The 21,329-nt window shown below is 38.5% G+C and overlaps 1 protein-coding gene across 1 annotated transcript; it reads left to right on the plus strand.

The window, feature by feature from the left end:
- The first annotated feature begins 1,703 nt into the window (after positions 1–1,703).
- Positions 1,704–21,012, plus strand: LOC132129486 (EMILIN-3-like). Its single transcript, XM_059541108.1, has 5 exons — positions 1,704–2,284; positions 10,102–10,224; positions 10,715–11,025; positions 11,962–12,494; positions 19,238–21,012. The coding sequence occupies exons 1-5, from the start codon at positions 2,124–2,126 to the stop codon at positions 20,537–20,539; spliced, it is 2,430 nt and encodes an 809-aa protein (XP_059397091.1). The 5' UTR covers positions 1,704–2,123; the 3' UTR covers positions 20,540–21,012.
- Positions 21,013–21,329: the final 317 nt, after the last annotated feature.

The raw sequence follows: 21,329 nt of genomic DNA on the forward strand, positions 1-21,329 counted from the left end.
AATAAATACCTGGGGTTATGTTTGTTTTCTTCTAAAAGAGAAGAAAAGTAATCGAATCTAGCAGTTTTTAATGCTTTTCTGTAGGATATGTTACTTTCCCGCCAAGCAATACGAAATACCACTAGTTTTGTTTTCCTCCAGCTGCGCTCCATTTTTCGGGCTGCTCTCTTTAGGGTGCAAGTATGCTCATTATACCATGGTGTCAAACTGTTTTCCTTAACCTTCCTTAAGCGTAAAGGAGCAACTTTATTTAAAGTGCTAGAAAAGAGAGAGTCCATAGTTTCTGTTACATCATCAAGTTGTTCTGAGGTTTTGGATATGCTAAGGAATTTGGTTACATCAGGAAGATAACTTAAAAAGCAGTCTTTTGTGGTAGAAGTGATGGTTCTTCCATACTTGTAACAAGAAGTAGAATTTACAATTTTGGCTATATGAAGTTCACGATCATGAAGTCCACTGAAAATCAGCTTGATTAAAAGTCATTAAAGCCTATTATGATCAAGCCTTAATTGGTAGCTAAATCTGGACTGTACTGACACAGAATTGCACATCAAGTATGCCATCAGTAAGTGTGAGTAAAACTGAGTGCATTTGGTGTCTTGTATTAGTGTGTTCTTGCAAGAAGCTTTCTGCAAATAAGACTGTTTGGCGCTCTTTGCTTTAGATAATTGTGTGTGAATGAAAAGCAAACATGAGATTGTAAATGTGATCTCCTGACACCTATGAGAGAAACGTTTTTCCTCGTGGGCTCAGTAAACTTCGAGGAACTGTTATCGGATGAAGAAATACTCCTGGTCCTGTAACATACCGCCATGGCCCACAATGACCCAAAACTGCATTTGTTTGGTCACTGATTGGTCAGTGGAGATAAGATAATGTGTAGATTAAAGTTAATAAGTGCTGTCAAACTATTGTTTGGGGTCCAATTCACACTATTATATCTTAACGATGACTCTTGCCTCTACAAACTCCTAATTTGCTACTTATCAATTGTTGATAAGATTTGGTATGGGGTACGATTAAGGGATCTTAAATCTGATCATGCAGAATAATGCATTAATATGTGCTTTGTAAGTAAGAAAAAATGGCCAGTATGCTAGTAATATGCATGCTAATAAGCTAGTTAATAGTATGAATTGGTTCTCAAAATAAAGTGTTATCAAATGTGCATATCATATGTGGTGACATGCAGAATAATGAATATACATTATGCATGAAAAACAATGGATAATGCCTTGAAACTATAATTGAAGGAGTGTAGATTTGAGAGAGACAAATCCACTCTGAGAAAGTTATGCTGAGATGAAGTCTGCTCACATTTCTGCAGAAATGAAGGAAAATCACAGAGCAAAAGAAATGTTTGGGGATTTATAGCTGCAGGCACGTGAGAAGGTTACAGCTAAGGTCAGAGAAGGCGGGTGGGATTTTGGCACAAAGGAACCCAAAGACAATATTCATAATCCCAGCATGCTTTTACACATGATCCACAGATTAAAGCTGCACTGAAATCAACGAGCAGCGAGATGGTTTCTTTGGTTAATTTTTCTGAATGTGCCCTTGGTTTGAGGGCTTCCAGGGGTTTCTGTTTTGAGAGAAACATAAAGTGAACGGGTTCACCCCTGTTGTCGCATGCTGGGTCTCATTTCAGGCTGGGGTTTGGGGAGGGATATGCAAATGAGTGCGTCCCCCTCAGAGCTGCAGCTGTAGGTTTGAGCTCACACGCTGGACTGAGCGCTCGCAGACACTCCTGCTTTAGTATTCTGCTTCTGCAGCTCTGCCGCTCCGTCTTTCCTCTTCACTTTCTCCTCTGTCCGTCTCTCTCTCTCGTGTGAGTGGTAAAGTGGGCAGGATGGTGCCAGAACAGCAGATGTTTCGATCGCAGCACTCCCTGCCCGCCAACAACTGAAGTCAGTGCTCCAGAGAAACCTTGTGGGACTCAACAAGGAAAACAAGCAACACTTCACAACCTCTGGACTCTAAAGCCCAGCTGACTTTGCTCCACCAATCCCCCCCCCCACCCCCATCCTCCCTAGCTTTTGCTTTCTATACACTTTCTCTGTGCTCTTCCACTTTATGGATTTTCCTGCAAGTGCTTTTGTCAACCTTTGCTCTGCTAGTTAAAGATGAGGGGGACATTCGCATACGGGGGTCTTCTGTTAGTCATGTTGCTACTGACTTCAGCGGATGCCAAAGGAACTCTCTATGGAAGCCCATACAGATACAACCTACACAAGTCTGGGAGCGTCCCGCAGTACAACCCTGGAAAACCAACGGGCCACCACAAGTAAGTCACCAGTAAAGCTTTATTGTGTGTGTGTGTGTGTGTGTGTGTGTGTGTGTGTGTGTGTGTGTGTGTATAGCACAGAAGCCCAGTTTATCCTGCATAAGTGTGTGTGATCTGCACAAGGAATGAAACGTCAAGAATTGACAGCAGCGTCCTGCAGTTTCACATGCTTCATCTGCAGCTATTTTAAACAATATGTTTTGATTCTTTTATAATTACACATGTCTTTTGTAGCTCAAACTCATTAAGAAACTACATGTAATGTTGTACTTACAGAAATTAATTTGTCCCACTTCAAGTTTATTAGTGAATAAAAAAAATAATAAAAAAGTGATTAAAATGTATATATATATATATATATATATAAAATGAATAAAATTATACATTTAAACATTTTCAGATAAACAGATAAATATTTTCATTTTATGGACATATACATTTTAACAAATAAAGGTGTACACCTTAACAACTTAAATTAAGGAGATAATGTTCTACCATCCAAGATATAGGTAAATTTCCTTCAAAAGAAGAGTAAATAAGATTTGGTAGCAGGTTTCATTAGGAGACACATATTCACTACTAATTATTAGTTTTCTCTCAATAAACTCATATTTGCTGCTTATTAATAGTTAGTAAGGTAGTTGTTAAGTGTAGGTAAGGGATCAGGCTAAAGGATCTGAAACTTGGTCATTTATATGTGTTTTGTAAGCACTAATATACAGCCAACATAGTAGTAATATGCATGTTAACTTAGCAACTAGTTAATAGTGAACAGTGTCCCATAATTTAAGGTGTTACTGAAGATTTTTAGCTGAAACTGTGGTCCTCAGTGATTCATAAAATGCAAGTCCTTATCTACCGTCACTTTTAGAGTAAAAAAAAGAATATTAGGCAACACAAAAGTAAAAAAAACTGTGGCTGCTGACGATATATTGTGGTCTAATGAGGGAAATTATCAGTCATTATCGTGCAAGAAACTGAACATTGTTTACTATCTTATTCATGTTTTATTACATTTACATCTTGGATGACCTGAGGGTGAGTAAATTAAAAGCAAATTTTCATTTTGGGGTGAAAAATCCCTTACAATACCTAAAATACTTACTGTGCAACTACAAATTCCCATATGTATTGCCAATGAGTTTGAGACATGCTTATGTCTAGGAGAAAGGGTAGGGTTGGAGATTTTTGGAGTAAAGGTTTGGGTTACTGTTAGGGGTAAAATTAACAGTGCAAGCTAAGAAATAAATAAAATGCAGCATGTATGGACATAATAACTACACTGCTTTAAATGGTTACATAGTAGTTATATAAAATGGTTAATCAAAGTAGTTAGCCACATAATTTAAAGTGTGGCTAAAAAAGTGTAGGAATATGTATTTTATCAATATTTATATTTACACATTGCAATTAGGACTATGTCTCAACTCAAAGCGGCTCTCAACTTTGAAAATGTATCCATTCTTAGTTACTTGAAATGGACCCTAAAAATATTATGTACTTTATGTATACAGTATTCTGTTTGATACTGTCTGAAGTCAATATAAATGTCTAAAGATCACACAGAATAAATCCTAAAATCAACACATTTTGTTCCAAAAGTCGTTTCGGAGCCATTTGAATCCTGCTCAAAGATAAGTAGTTGTCATGTTGAGAAAATTCACATCAAAGACCTGCTGGCATAGGAATTTTGAAATGCCAGTGGTATTAAATGCAGATTGCAAATGTTGGCAGTGCTGTTGTATCTGCCTCATCTGTCCTGCATTGTTTGGTCTCTTGTTTCTCATCTTCCTCTTGACAGTAGCCTGTAGCTTCTCTCTGGGTTCAGGTCTGGTGAGTTTGCTGGACAGTCAAGCACACCAACACCCTGGTCATTTAACCAACTTCTGGTGCTTTTGGCAGTGTGAGCAGGTGCCAAATCCTGCTGGAAAATGAAATCAGCATCTTCAAAAAGCTGTTCAGCAGAAGGAAGCATAAAGTGCTTCAAAATTTTCTTGGCAAACGGGTGAACTGACTTTGGTTTCCAAAAAAACACAATGGACCAACACCAGCAGATGACATTGCACCCCAAATCATCACAAACTGTGGAAACTTAACACTGGACTTCAGGCTATTTGGGCTATGAGCTTCTCCATCCTTCCTCCAGACTAGGACCTTGGTTTCCAAATGAAATACAAAACTTGCTCTCATCTGAAAAGAGGACTTTGGACCACTGGGCAACAGTCCAGTTCTTCTTCTCCTGACCCCAGGTAAGACTCCACTGACGTTGTCTGTGGTTCAGTAAATCTCTTGACACGTCTGTGTTTGGTGGCTCTTTATGCCTTGACCCCAGCCTCAGTGCATTCCTTGTGAAGGTTACTCAAATTCTTGAATCGATTTTGCTTGACAATCCTCATAAGGCTGTGGTTCTCTCGGTTAGACTTTTTCCTCCACTCAACTTTCTGTTAACATGCTTGGATACAGCACTCTGTGAACAGCCAGCTTCTTTGGCAATGAATGTGTGTGTCTTACCCTCCTTGTGAAGGGTGTCAATGATTGTCTTCTGGACAACTGTCAGACCAGCAGTCTTCCCCATGATTGTGTAGCCTAGTGAACCAAACTGAGAGACCATTTTGAAGTCTCAGGAAACATTTACAGGTTTTGAGTTGATTAGCTGATTGGCATGTCACCATTTTCTAATTTGTTGAGATGTTGTGAATTGGTGGGTTTTTGATAAATGTGAGCAAAAATCATCACAATTAAAAGAACCAAAGACTTAAACTACTTCAGTCTGTGTGCATTTAATTAATTTAATACACAAGTTTCACAATTTGAGTTGAATTACTGAAATAAATGAACTTTTCCAAGACATTCAAATTTATTGAGATGCACCTGTATATCATTTACCCCTAAATGGAACATATTAGTACTTATATATAAAAGTAAAAGTAAATACTAGTACCTTTTGGAAGGGTACCACCATGGTCCTGTTTTTCTGAAAGTACTATCTGGGCAGATAAATAATATTATGATTTATTTTGATTTGGTTTATGATTTGTTTATATATGCGGTATACGTACTGTATGTGGTATACATTAATTTTCTGCAGGTGAGTTATGCGTTTACATACATTTTTCAACAGTATGTATTTGACTTAAAAACTATGATGTGTATTCTTAATTACTTTATATTACACATATTGTACACGTGAATGAGCATCCCATCAACAAACAAGTCCAGGAAAATGTCACTGATCAGTACATCACAAGAGTTCATAATTTAAGAAGGAACTTATGAGAAGAAAGCATCCAAGATTTACACAAAGTCATTATGTCTGGCTGACTAACATCTTCGCCGGCGTAATCTTGATGTAATTGTAGTTCTAAATGTTTCTCATATGTTTCACATTTTTCTCTTTATATCATTCAGTGCAACTTAAAGATCAGTTTCTGCAAACAGGCAAATTTGAGTTTTTAATTTGGCAAAGCAACGTGTAATAGTTTTACATCACTGTTTTACCACTGGCTGACCCTAGGCTCACAGAAGTAGTATGTGAAAGAGAGAGGCAATTTGGCTGACTAAATCATGATGTTTTAACATGCAGTTGCTCAATCATAATAATAATCATACATTTAGACCTAAAATATGGTCCTAATTTGCACCCTAATTAATCATTCAGACACCTACATTTCTTAGTATATATTCCTTAAAAAAAGTCCTCTTGACATGTTTAAAGCTGGCTAGCTATTTTATCAATAAACATCAGGTTTAAAGGCACAGACATTTGTTGGTAACTATATCGCCCCCTTGAGTAGTGAGGTTTTTTACCTCCACAGGAATACACATTAAGTACAGTAAATCTGTATTAAACGCACTGCCCAAAAAGTCAGGGACTGTGGTTCCATTTCAAAACACAGTAAGTTTATAAGAGAACATTTAAACTTAAATAGTACCTCATAAGACTGTCTGGAATGCTCTTCATAGGCTGAAACCCAGTGTTTAAAAATCATCTGTAACACCAGTAAAAAACAAACAAACAAAAAAATTATATATATATATATATATTGATACATTTCAATATTTACTGAAATCTGATTACATCGTTCCAGCTGTCAGTTTGGAGTACGCGATCAGTTAACAGACTGTGATGGTTCATGAAAATATGACATTCTGACTTCAGCATCTGTGACACAAACAACAGTTTAGATTTTTTTGTGTATTTTGTGTATGTGAACACATAACACATACAAGCTGTTTAAATGAATGATTATCTTGATTAGCTGTTGGAGCCACATGAACTAGTGATTATCCTGAGCTTTGACATCCAAAGTGAAATCCTGAAAGTTAATTTGATATTCTCTGAAATAATTTGTCACTGGTAAAACACCTACTTTAATATAAATAAATATTTGTGATTTGTGAAGATCCTTATTGGCAGCAGAATGGCGTTGTTACGGCATTTACTGTACCAGCAGGGCCTAATGGGATAAATGTGGTTATAAACAGCTTTACAGTAGGAGTACCATAGACAAAAGTGTTCTGCTTTGGAATGTTTGGCTTAAAGTGTACTTAAAGCATATTTCCTGTTCATTTGTCCATGGTACTAGACACCTTGCCACAGATGCGTTCCATAGTGATTAGGTCAATAATAACTGATCCATCTATTTGTGTCTTTGAATGCTCTCCATGAAAGCAGTTCACGAGTGAAAGTCCATTTATATTACTTTTCTGAGCTCTGGCTATTCTGGAAGCCAGTTACAGTATCTGAGTACTAAATGTATCCCATTGTTCAATAGCGTGTAGCAGCTCCTCTGGTTAATGGATCCTAAAAAGCCTTCATGCATCATATCTCCATATTTATACTGTCAGTAGCCCCATCCCTTCCAGAGCAACTCTCTAAGACATGATGACCAATGACTGAACTCAGTGACCGATGAAAGATTGCTTCCATTAGTGCGAGTGAGAGAGTGGAGGAGATAGAAAGAACAATGAAAAAATGGAGGGAGATATTTATATGGAGAACAAGGGGAAATTCTGGCACTACTCCATATCACAACTGTAAGCTTTAAGTGCCATTTAAAGCTTTTGACATGCATGTGCATTACTCAAGGGTGACTAGGGGTCATTTTAAACAATGGTGCCCGTTTTATATTTAGATTATGAAAATCCACAGCCAAATCCTGTGCTACATGATATTCTAAAACAATTTGTGTGGCTTAGTAGTTATGTGGCTGTTTTTTATTCTAGTCAGTTGGTCCAAGTCTGGTTAATTTTCAATTTTGAACCCAGCCTCTCTCTCTCTACCTCCAGGGGTGACCATGTATTTCTGTTGCATTACTGCTGAGAGACTTTCTGTTCCCTTTGGCTGAGATTATCTTCTGTTGGATTTAATACCGAGAGACTTTCTGTTGGATTATCACGCCTTACGGCCACCTGTGTTCTTTTCCTGAACTGTGTCTCAACCATTAAACATTGTCAAATTGCCTTCTGCTTTTGGGTCCTCTCTCCTTATCTGTGACATTCCCACTTATACAGGTAGAGATTATGACTTTCATGTACAATTATCAACCACTATTGGGTTATATGATATAGAATAGATTAATATTTACTACCTACTAATTGGCTCAAATGAAACTTGGTTTAAATTTTACACCACAAGCCTCATAAAATCAAATTATTAGACTGATAGGAACCTCCCAGTTTCAGACTTCCAGAAACTGTGTTGCAGTCGGGCAGTCTGATTGGAGCTTGCCATATTCAATAGTGCTGTCCAGCTTTATTTTGCAATATGCATCAGACGGCTGAGATTAGTTTTGCTTCCCTTTTTTGAAGTGGTGTACCTCAGATGTATGTACTGAGCCCCCTCACATTATCCATTCTTCACTGCATTTTATCTCCTGGGAGGAATCCAGCACACACAGAAGACACAGCAGCTGAAAGATGTCTCCAACAGTCTCAAATGCCTCTTTACACCGTATTTCTGACGGATGAACACACGCTTTCCTCAAGCTGTGTTCTTTGTGGTTTGGGAAATCAGCCTGCACAGCTAATATTCATTCTTCATATGCAAAACACAAATCACAGGCACTGTTTAATACATCACAGGAGGCTCTTAGATCACGTTACATGACTGACAATGTCTTAATTTTTCCTTTCACAAGTCATGATACTGTAATTCGAGCATCGCAAGTTCTTTGTTCCGTGTGAACAAATGCAAATGCATGGATTTCTTATAAAGGGCTTTTTGTTGTTTACTTTTTTTTTTGCAGTCATTGACAGAAACTTTGACAGGTCTAACACGAACACACTCATTACATGTAGCGTTTTCTCTTTTTCTTCTGGGGGGCATAATTTCACGTTGATTGAATGAACCCGTGTAGATATGGTTGAATTGGGTTATGTATAAATGGGGAACATTTGGACACCTGGACTCATTTTGCTTGACTACAGAGCTTGTCCCTTTTCTTCCAAGTGTGTGCTCACCTGACAAACAAATGCTAAATGCCGAAGTCTGTTTTTCATTACACGCAAGCAGAAATTCTTGATCTTCTGCATTTAGTTATGTATGTGTTCCCTTCATTTTCAGTGTTCGCACAGATCTTTTTAATGCCACCTTCTAAATAAGGCAAGTCACAGGGGTCTTTTTTTTTTATTATTCACAAAACACAACTTTAGACATACTTTTGTTGTATATTAAGTAATTTGTCACACTTTAGTTTGGGGGCCAATTCTCACTATTAACTAACTATTAGCTACAACTCTGGCCTTAATAAAATCCTAATTTGAATAAGGCATTAATAAATGCTTTATAAGTACTAATAAACAGCCAATATGTTAATAATATGCATGCTAATAATGGTGTTTTATAGACCCACCATTAGAATTGCTAAATTGCAAAAATTGCAAATATCAATAAGAAACATACATAGAGTATTTTTAAGAATCTCAAGGCTGTTTGAAGATAGTAAAGACACCCCCGATTTCAACCAAAATCCCACCTGGCCACACTAGTAATTAGATTCATTAATTTCAGGGGTTACTACACCTGAACTCTCTTACACGCTAATGAATGTTGTTCAGTTGCTTTGACGCAATCTTTTTTGTTTAAAGCGCTATATAAATAAAGGTGACTTGACTCTGTAACACCCTAGATCTCTGAAGCAGTACCGCTGTTCAACAGCAGGACTTTGAGTTTTGCTCTAGGCTGGCTTGGAAAATGCCAACTCCAGTACAGCAACGCATGACTGCTCTTCAGTCACATAGTCTTCTTACTATGAGCACTGTGTGTTAAGACATGTGGGCTGTACAGTGCATATTTATGGCCAAATGTGGGTTTCCTTATGTTATGTATCTGTCACTTTAACAAAATTTAATTTTTTTCACAGCAGATACCATTAGACATGCAGAAATCAGATCTCAACAGCTGTCGAACTGTGTAATCATTGTATAATGTGGTTCTGAATGTGAGTCCCTTGGTATTTAAGTATATTCTATACTTTTTAGTAAACATTTTCAGTGGCTAATAGGAAAGGCACTATAACATTATATAAATAACATGTTATACCTTGACATATACCATAACATATATATATATATATATATATATATATATATAAACATATCCACATATTATGTTATACATGATATAAAAAATTTGAATGATATAAACTGCAATACAAATCTGAAAATTGTAAAATATTATGTTATTTTGCCTGGTGAAAAAGTGATTTTACTTTCACACTTCTAAAGTGAAAAAATATAGTTTCCATCATGAACCTCTTAATAAGATTGCATCTTTTCAGACTGATTGATTTTTCATGTCTCTTTCCTTATAACAGGAACTTCTGTGCCTATGTTGTGCAGAAGAACGTCACCTGCATAATGCAAGATGGAGTGGCCACATATGTCAAACCGGAGTACACCACCAAGTGCATATGGGGACAGAAATGTCCTGTGCTCATGTAAGTCAAGCACTATGAATCTTGACAATAAAATTTAGTTCCAAATGGGTTTATATTTTTTCAAATAGCAGGAGAAAAATGGTCTCAACTATATGTCAGAAGCTTTTGTTACTGATACCATTTGCAGTGTTTTTTGGTGTTTGAGCAGTCAAGCACTTTTGTGTCGTTGAGTTGCCCCCCAGTGGCAACTCTGAGTACTGTTAATATTATTTTGACGCTGCTAGGTGCCATATTCAGAGAACAGCTTATGATATGATGTGGCCTCTGTATGTAAACGTGTGAGATACTCATACTCTATCTCCATCTCCATCTGAAATACAGAAGCATGTTTTTAGGCTGCATCATTACTGTCATGCTTGAATGTCAGTGAATAAAACACCCGAAGCTTATCTCCTCACTGATTTAATTCTGACTGATGTAAACAGGGCGAAAGGATAATTAAGTGTGAAGTTCATTCTGTTTGTGACATTCAGTATATTTTTCCCTGCAGGTATCGGGCACTCTTTAAACCACAGTACAAAATCGGTTACAAAAGCATCACTGAACTGGAGTGGCGTTGCTGCACAGGTTACTCTGGAGAGAACTGCGGTGATGGGACGACCTCCAACCCGGATGAGATGATGCCACCCTTCAAAGGCTCTTTCCCTCAGCCCGGGGTGAAAGGTTACCCCAGGGGTCATCCCAATATCCCTGTATCAAGGCTGGAGCCTGGTAAACCGTTCCCCTTTCCTGGAGGTCACCCTGACAACAAACCCATCCCTAGTGGATACCTGCCACCAGAATCTCCTAAAACAAGTTATAGTGAGTTCAAATTACACAGCTCACACAACTCAAGTGTGCCACCATTAGCAACTTGACTGTGAACACTGCCTTTAAGACTAACAGTTGGGGAAAGAATAGTTGTAAAAAGTAGATTATGACAAAGTAATGATGTCTATAGTTGTATATTATTATTATTATTATATTTTATTTTTATCCACCTCCAGGGGTTTCCCAAACTATTTTTGTTAGCCAAACCCCTTGAATGCAAAATATTTTCTTGAAATACTCCATGATTTTAAATTAACATAAATAATAATAAGAGACATATTTGTGGTTCTCTGATGTTGATGAACAGATTTGTAAAAAAAACAAACAAAAAAACATACATAATACATTTATTGAGTCCACATCACATTCACATTGGTGTTTTAGAAAGTTTTAGTCAGACTGATTCATAATAATAGTAACAATGTTATTATTATTGTGCTTTAATTATTACATTTATGAGAGATACATATAACACTTGTAAATTACAACTGTACTTTAAAATAAATAATAAATTAAAAATAAATGTTTGTTAAGAATTATCTTTTTTTAACAACAAGTTACAATAAGAGTATTTATATCTTAAATTAGTTTCTTTCAAAAATCAAACTCTCAAGCTTTAAACATTTTAAATCCTCTTTTTATTTTGGCAACATGAAATGCTGTAAACATCTGTGCACAGAAATGTTGGAAATTATGTGAAGGTACAAATCCAAGAGCATGTTGTATTCCCAAATGCACTTTAAACTCGCAGCAGCACATGCAGAGATGGAGTTTACCACATTTACTATGTATCATTTACTGTTAATAATGTGCAGCCTAATTTATTTATTTAATTTTTACATTGGATATGATTAGCTTCTCACAAACCCCCTACAATTTCCTAAATGTAGTTTGTAAAGGTGATCTTTTACTCATTTCTTTACTCAGGTCCAAAAGCAGGAGTCTCTGGTAAACGTTTAGACCGCATTGAAGAAAACCTTCGCAAACTCTCTCAAGATCTGTTAACCTTGAATGGCTTAGTGACTGGCATGGAGGAACGTCTGCGAGTCTCTCTTCGTGAGGACACTAAGAAGATTTTGACCACCTTGCTCGGTGGCGTCCCGCGGCTGCTGGATACCTCTGTGGGCTTCGGGCTGATCCAAGAGGGCACGCCGAACGGATTTGATGGCGAGGAGAACCTCCCTGGTTTCGGACAGTTGGTGGGAAGGGTGATGGAGGTCAAAGATGAGCTAAGGGCCAAGAGCAACATGCTGGACGAGATCCGTGGGATGGTGATAGGTCACGATGGGCAGCTGAAGAAGCTGATAGACACTGCCACAGGGAGGCACATCCCTGTAGATCAGAGACATCTAGAGGATCTTCTGGACTCCAGATTGGCCGGAGTGAGGGCAGAGGTCCTCGATGGCTTTGAGAGGAGACTGACGGGTCTGGAGGGCCACTGTGATGAGAGAATCGGTCAGGTGAGTTGATCACTGAACTTTGTGCTAGGAACTAGTTGGACCATTGTGCATGATGGCATTTGTTTTATTTGTTCTAATTCAAGTCAGCATGAGCTTGCGACTGACTTTTCTTTTCTGTTTTGATATTTAGCCAAGCTTCAAGCTTCAAGAGATTTAAACGAATCTCTAATTATTCTCTAATAAAGCTCTAACATTTACAGCATACTGTATAAGACCTTTACATTAACATTTTGGAAAAAAAATGTAATGAATTCAAAAATATATGTTCACCGTCAAAATCCGTTTTTTGAAATACGATATGCACAAATGGCAAAATGAGTGAAAAATGAATACAATATTATGACAATTTAGAAACTTAAGACAGATACACTTGCTGATACACCTTTTTAAGTTTGATTTTAATGTATTCATGATTAAAACATGTTCAATGTTGGGGGTAACGCATTACAAGTAACATGAGTTACGTAATCAGATTACTTTTTCAAGTAACTAGTAAAATAATGGATTACTTTTTAATTTACAATAAAATACCTGAGTATTTTTTTTATATATAAGTAAAACCAACTACTTTGCTTTCTCATGTATTGACTGATAGATCTCCTGTCCTCATGATGAGAGAAAGCAGGAGTGAGTGCTGATGTGTTGTGTGAGCTGTGTGAACTCAATGTCAACATGTACTCATCTCACTTGCACAAAAACAGATTCAGTATTCCTAGAAATGAATAAAAACAGTCAAATGCAAACTCAGGACATGACACAAACAGGTTAAAAAGCACAAATTTTCTTTATGAAGCCTGTCCTCCAACAAAAAACGACCATATAGGTCGTTTGTGCAAGCATTTATTACGACCTATATTTACGTTTTAAAGTTAAGCGCCCTCTAGCGCCCTATTAAAAATAATGACAGTATCGCGTTGCGTCTGTCTTCATGAATTGACGTATAGCGTCATTACCAATCAAAATGCACGTTTATTTAAATGCAATGTGTGGGCTTTTTACACCGATCTCACAGTATTTCCTACATATTTTACTAGGAGGCTTATTCGTTCGAATGGCCACACCTAACCCCACCCCTAAACCTAACCCTCACAGAAATCATGCTAAATTATGATTTATAGAGCATATACATTTTCGTGCATATCCGTTCCCTGGGATCGAACCCATGATAGCATTATTACATATCAAGGTATAACGCAATAATTTACCAACTGAGCTACACAAAACGCAAACCAGAGTGCAAATAAAAGAGTACAAAACATTAATATGAAAACGACCTTTTGCCGATAGGGGCACAATTGTAGGAGGGTCGTATTGCAGGGATTTGGACAAACGACCCATACGAGCGTATTGGTTGGAGGACATGTTGAAAAATTACTTTAGATAAATATGACATTTGTGTTTCTTTCTTTCTTTTTTTTTTTAAGGGAGAAAAATGAGGTCAAGCCAAATGTGAAAAAGTAATGCAAAAGTAATTTAACGCATTACTTTCCATAAAAAGTAACAATGTAATTATTCACTCTTTTGTTAGGAAGTAACACAATATTGTAATGCATTACTTTTAAAAGTAACTTTCCCCAACACTGAACATGATCATCAAAGTCAAAGTCACCTTTATTTATATAGCGCTTTAAACAAAATACATTGCGTCAAAGCAACTGAACAACATTCATTAGGAAAACAGTGTCAATAATGCAAAAATGATAGTTAAAGGCAGTTCATCATTGGATTCAGTTATGTCATCTCTGTTCAGTTAAAAAGTGTCTGTGCATTTGTTTGCAATCAAGTCAACGATATCGCTGTAGATGAAGTGTCCCTAACTAAGCAAGCCAGAGGCGACAGCGGCAAGGAACCGAAACTCCATCGGTGACAGAATGGAGAAAAAAACCTTGGGAGAAATCAGGCTCAGTTGGGGGGCCAGTTCTCCTCTGACCAGACAAAACCAGTAGTTCAATTCCAGGCTGCAGCAAAGTCAGATTGTGCAGAAGAATCATCTGTTTCCTGTGGTATTGTCCTGGTGCTCCTCTGAGACAAGGTCTTTACAGGGGATCTGTATCTGGGGCTCTAGTTGTCCTGGTCTCCGCTGTCTTTCAGGGCAGTAGAGGTCCTTTCTAGGTGCTGATCCACCATCTGGTCTGGATACGTACTGGATCCGGGTGACTGTAGTGACCCTCTGATCTGGACACAGACGGGATCTGGTGGCCACGGTGACCTCGGAACAAGAGAGAAACAGACAAATATTAGCGTAGATGCCATTCTTCTAATGATGTAGCAAGTACATAGGGTGTTATGGGAAGTGTTTCCGTTTCCGGTTTACCTAATTAATGCAGCCTAAAAATCCTTTAATGGATTTGGATAATAAAAGCATATTAGTATGTTATGTGTATGCCAGGTTAAAGAGATGGGTCTTTAATCTAGATTTAAACTGCAAGAGTGTGTCTGCCTCCCGAACAATGTTAGGTAGGTTATTCCAGAGTTTGGGCGCCAAATAGGAAAAGGATCTGCTGCCTGCAGTTGATTTTGATATTCTAGGTATTATCAAATTGCCTGAGTTTTGAGAACGTAGCGGACGTAGATGATTATAATGTAAAAGGAGCTCATTCAAATACTGAGGTGCTAAACCATTCAGGGCTTTATAAGTAATAAGCAATATTCTAAAATCTATGCGATGCTTGATAGGGAGCCAGTGCAGTGTTGACAGGACCGGGCTAATATGGTCATACTTCCTGGTTCTAGTAAGAACTCTTGCTGCTGCATTTTGGACTAGCTGTAGTTTGTTTACTAAGCGTGCAGAACAACCACCCAATAAAGCATTACAATAATCTAACCTTGAGGTCATAAATGCATGGATTAACATTTCTGCATTTGACATTGAGAGCATAGGCCGTAATTTAGATATATTTTTGAGATGGAAAAATGCAGTTTTACAAATGCTAGAAACGTGGCTTTCTAAGGAAAGATTGCGATCAAATAGCACACCTAGGTTCCTAACTGATGACAAAGAATTGACAGAGCAACCATCAAGTCTTAGACAGTGTTCTAGGTTATTACAAGCAGAGTTTTTAGGTCCTATAATTAACACCTCTGTTTTTTCAGAATTTAGCAGTAAGAAATTACTCGTCATCCAGTTTTTTATATCGACTATGCAATCCATTAGTTTTTCAAATTGGTGTGTTTCACCTGGCTGCGAAGAAATATAGAGCTGAGTATCATCAGCATAACAGTGAAAGCTAACACCATGTTTCCTGATGATATCTCCCAAGGGTAACATATAAAGCGTGAAAAGTAGCGGCCCTAGTACTGAGCCTTGAGGTACTCCATACTGCACTTGTGATCAATAGGATACATCTTCATAAACTGCTACGAACTGATGGCGGTCATATAAATACGATTTAAACCATGCTAATGCACTTTCACTGATGCCAACAAAGTGTTCAAGTCTATGCAAAAGAATGTTGTGGTCAATTGTGTCAAACGCAGCACTAAGATCCAATAAAACTAATAGAGAGATACACCCACGATCAGATGATAAGAGCAGATCATCTGTAACTCTAAGAAGAGCAGTCTCAGTACTATGATACGGTCTAAATCCTGACTGGAAATCCTCACATATACCATTTTTCTCTAAGAAGGAATATAATTGTGTGGATACCACCTTTTCTAGTATCTTAGACAGAAAAGGGAGATTCGAGATTGGTCTATAATTAACTAGTTATTTGGGGTCAAGTTGTGTTTTTTTGATGAGAGGTTTAATAACAGCCAGTTTGAAGGTTTTGGGGACATGTCCTAATGACAATGAGGAATTAATAATAGTCAGAAGAGGATCTATGACTTCTGGAAGCACCTCTTTTAGGAGCTTAGATGGTATAGGGTCTAACATACATGTTGTTGGTTTAGATGATTTAACAAGTTTATGCAATTCTTCCTCTCCTATGGTAGAGAATGAGTGGAACTGTTCCTCAGGGGGTCTATAGTGCACTGTCTGATGTGATACTGTAGCTGACGGCTGAATGGTTGCAATTTTATCTCTAATAGTATCGATTTTAGAAGTAAAGTAGTTCATAAAGTCATTACTGCTGTGGTATTGGGAAATGTCAACACTTGTTGAGGCTTTATTTTTCGTTAATTTAGCCACTGTATTGAATAAATACCTGGGGTTATGTTTGTTTTCTTCTAAAAGAGAAGAAAAGTAATCGGATCTAGCAGTTTTTAATGCTTTTCTGTAGGATATGTTACTTTCCCGCCAAGCAATACGAAATACCTCTAGTTTTGTTTTCCTCCAGCTGCGCTCCATTTTTCGGGCTGCTCTCTTTAGGGTGCGAGTATGGTCATTATACCATGGTGTCAAACTGTTTTCCTTAACCTTCCTTAAGCGTAAAGGAGCAACTTTATTTAAAGTGCTAGAAAAGAGAGAGTCCATAGTTTCTGTTACATCATCAAGTTGTTCTGAGGTTTTGGATATGCTAAGGAATTTGGATACATCAGGAAGATAACTTAAAAAGCAGTCTTTTGTGTTAGAAGTGATGGTTCTTCCATACTTGTAACAAGAAGTAGAATTTACAATTTTGGCTATATGAATTTTGCAAAGAACTAAATAAAGATCTGAGATATCATCACTTGGCTGAATAATTTCAACACCATCAACATCAATTCCATGTGACAGTATTAAATCTAGAGTATGATTTCGACAATGAGTAGGTCCTGAAACGTGTTGTCTAACACCAATAGAGTTCAGAATGTCTATAAATGCTGATCCCAATGCATCGTTTTCATTATCAACATGGTTATTAAAATCACCAACTATTAAAACTTTATCTGCAGCCAGAACTAACTCGGATGTAAAATCACCAAACTCTTTAATAAAGTCTGTATGGTGCCCTGGTGGCCTGTATACAGTAGCCAGTACAAACATAACAGGGGATTTATCATTAACATTTGTTTCTTTGGATAATGTTATATGAAGTACCATTACTTCTAACTAGTTATACTTGTAGCCTGCCCTCTGAGAAATCCTGAAAACGTTGTTATAAATTGAAGCAACACCTCCACCTTTGCCTTTTAGACGTGGCTCATGTTTATAACAGTAATCTTGGGGGGTGGACTCATTTAAAATAATGTAATCATCAGGTTTTAGCCAGGTTTCTGTCAAACAGAGTACATCTATATTATGATCAGTGATCATATTATTTACAAAAAGTGTTTTCATAGAAAGGGATCTGATATTCAATAAGCCAAGCTTTATCATTTGTTTATCCATATTGCTTCTGTTTTTTATTTGTTGAACCTCAATTAAATTGTTAATCTTAACTTGGTTTGGACGTTTTTTGTATTTTCTAGTTCGGGGAACAGACACAGTCTCTATAGTGTGATATCTAGGTGAAAGAGTCTCTATGTGCTGAGAATTAACTGACCTCTGTGACGGGAGGCAGCTAGCAGACGGTCGGTTTAGCCAGTCTGTCTGCTTCCTGACCTGGGCCCCAGTTAGTCAAGTATAAACACTAAGACTATTTGCCATATTTCTAGAGAGAAGAGTGGCTCCACCCCAGGAGGGATGAAGACCATCTCTTTTAAACAGGTCAGGTCTGCCCCAAAAGCTCGTCCAATTGTCTATGAAACCTATGTTATTCTGTGGGCACCACTTAGACATCCAGCCATTGAGTGATGACAATCTGCTATGCATCTCATCACCACGGTAAGCAGGGAGGGGACCAGAGCATATTACACTGTCTGACATCGTGCTTGCAAGTTCACACACCTCTTTAATGTTATTTTTAGTGATCTCCGACTGGCGAAGTCGAACATCATTAGCGCCGGCATGAATAACAATCTTACTGTATTTACGTTTAGCATTAGCCAGCACTTTTAAATTTGCCAAGATGTCAGGCGCTCTGGCTCCCGGTAAACATTTGACTATGGTGGCTGGTGTCTCTATATTCACGTTCCGTACAATAGAATCACCAATAACTAGAGCACTTTCATCAGGTTTCTCAGTGGGTGCATCACTGAGTGGGGAGAACCTGTTTAATGTTTTGATCGGAACAGAAGAGCGGTGTTTTGACCCACGACTACGCTGCCTCACCGTCACCCAGTTGCCCTGCTGCTGGGGCTCTGTTTCCGGAACCGAACAATGTACAGGAATCCCTGAGCTAGACGCATCCAAAGCCGTATCTAGTTGAATGTGAATATGAATGTTGTTCAGTTGCTTTGACGCAATGTATTTTATTTAAAGCGCTATATAAATAAAGGTGACTTTGACTTTGACTTTGACGTTTCCTCATGGAATGGACAAAATGCAAGTCGAGGTTCAGAGACTGAATAGACACTTAGTATCTATCATCATGATATTGCATTAATTTGTGCATTATATTTCACAGTAGCAAAGCTCTTTCTCTGTTTGACTGCAGTAATTTTGCAGTAATGCAGTAATTCTGTAGAGCCATGGAATATATATATAAAAGTTGGGATTTAGTAATCTAAGAGAAGTATAAATGGCTGCTGCTGCTCCGGGTGTGTGTTCACAGTGTGTGTGTGTGCACTTTGGATAGGTTAAATGCAGAGCACGAATTCTGAGTCTGGGATACTTGGCTGTATGTCATGTCACTTCACTTCAATATAACTCATTCATTTTGCATTAGGATTAAGCTTTACACAACAAAACACTGAGGCAGTGTATTATTATCTATGACACTAGATTGATTCACCTAATCCTTCCAGTTGTTTAAATAGCATCTCCTGTGTCCTGCCAGGTTCAGCAGCAGTGTCACAAGGAGCACCTAACAGGCCAAGAACAGATCCAACTTTCGCTGGATGGCCATGAGACAGGCTTGAGGAAAGAGCTAGGTGAACTACAGGCACAGATCCAGGGTCTGACTGTAACCGAGAGCTGCTGCGGTGAAATAAACAGCCTGACCCAGAGATTGTTCCAGCTGGAGGACTCAATTACAAGCCTGACTGAGTCCCAGAGGCAGCTACAAGTGGACCTGACTGACCAGACGCTCCACATTGAGACCCTGCTGGAGACCCGGCTGGTGGACATGGAGGGCAGAATTAATGCCTCTGAACATAGACACCAAGATGGGCTAGGGCCTGAGCTCAGTTCCCTGGATGGGTTTAAGACTTTGTTAGATGAGAAGCTAAAGACATTAGAGCGACGTTTGTTTGTAGCAGTTGAGGAGTTGAGCAATGCCACAGCACCAGCGCTGCTAGAAGGGCAAGTGGTGCCGGCGCTGGAGACAGAGATCGACAGTATCCGGAGGAGGGTGGAGGCTGACTTAGATGGGATGCAGAAGCAGATGTCTGTTCTTGAGCTCCTCTGCACCTCTGCCTGCTCCCCCGCCTCTGGCCCAGAGACGGCCCTCATCCAGACTGAGGTGGAGAACTGTAAGGAAACAGAAAAGAAGATGCTGGACCACCTGGCCATACATTCAAGCAAACTGGACCATCTCAATAGCACCTTACAGGGTGTCCTTACACATCTATCCCAGGAGAACACAGAGGGCACCATCCAGGGGGAAATCACACTCCTGAAGATCAACGTCAACTCTGTCAACCGTACCTTGAAAGGGCTACGTGATTCAGTTAGCCTGTTCGCTCTAGAAGTTGGCCAGGTGAATTCCACCTGGCAGGAGCGGGAAAACCGGCTGGTCACGCAGGTGCAGGGCATCTCAGATCTGGTGGAGCGACAGGCATCTATGCTTGGATCCGGGGAGCGGAGGCTAATCCAGTTGAAGGCGGAGCTACAGAGCTTGCGACGGAGGCTAACCGGGGAGCTGCAGGGTTGTCGCACCACAAAGCAGGAAATGCAACAGGAAGTGACTGGGGTGGAAAGTCGAGTCACCCAGGTCGAAGGACAGTGTGGCAGCCTAGGTGAGCTAGCTGATGACCTTGAGAGAATCCGCAGTGAGCTGGAAAGACATTCGGACAGTTTCCTGGTGCAGGTCAACGGGACACTAGCAAGCCATTCTGAGCAGCTGGTCCAACTGAAGGATGGTCTTAAAGACTGCATAAGCAAAACGGACCCCTCAAGACTGCGGGGTAACAGTCATTAGACCTTATTATTAAAGGAACTACAAAGCCTGAGGATGTACAAATTTGCAATATTTTTGTTCCCTCAGCAGGGCATTTTTTCTCCTATTTCTTTGTTTTAAGCCTTTATATCATTTTAACTGAGTTTTGTTAACTTATATGAAGAAAGTTTGAGTGCATTATTAAACATATTTGACAATTTGTTAAATGAAATAACAAAACATGCAAAAAAACAGGCAAATGAATGTTATGGCACTACTAAGCTGCTACGGGTTTCTAATGGCAAGTACTGTTCACTACCTTCTCATCTCAGCATCCAAGTCATCTCCTGATTTTATTACTGTTTTAATTACTGTTTTATAACAGGAACAAAACTACACATTTTTATAAAAGTTTTGATGTGTGTAAAATGGATTGTTTAAAATATATATTTCACATTATAAAAGTTTTTCTGAGAGATTATAATTTTTCATTAATAAAAGTGGGTTGTGTGAAAGTATGTCAATTATTTCCTTTATATTCTGTTAGGATTTTGCACCATTTGTGGAAGTTCCAGTTATGACCACCCAGTATCATGAAGAACTCAAACAAACCATTGAATCTGAGAATGCAAGACCTGTAGTGGGTGTGTTAGATAAGGCAGACATACACCATGTGCAGGTTTGAAAACCACTCTGCTAGAACAGTGGCTACGATGCAGTTACTACTGAAGAATAAAACATCATCAGCATATGCTAGTGGTAAAAAAAAAAAAGAGCATGACGAACAGTTTGGCAGATTTACTTTTTATGTGTGCTGAAAAAAAGAGGAGTT

The sequence above is a fragment of the Carassius carassius genome, chromosome 46, assembly GCF_963082965.1.
Source record: "Carassius carassius chromosome 46, fCarCar2.1, whole genome shotgun sequence".
Taxonomy (NCBI): Eukaryota; Metazoa; Chordata; class Actinopteri; order Cypriniformes; family Cyprinidae; genus Carassius; species Carassius carassius.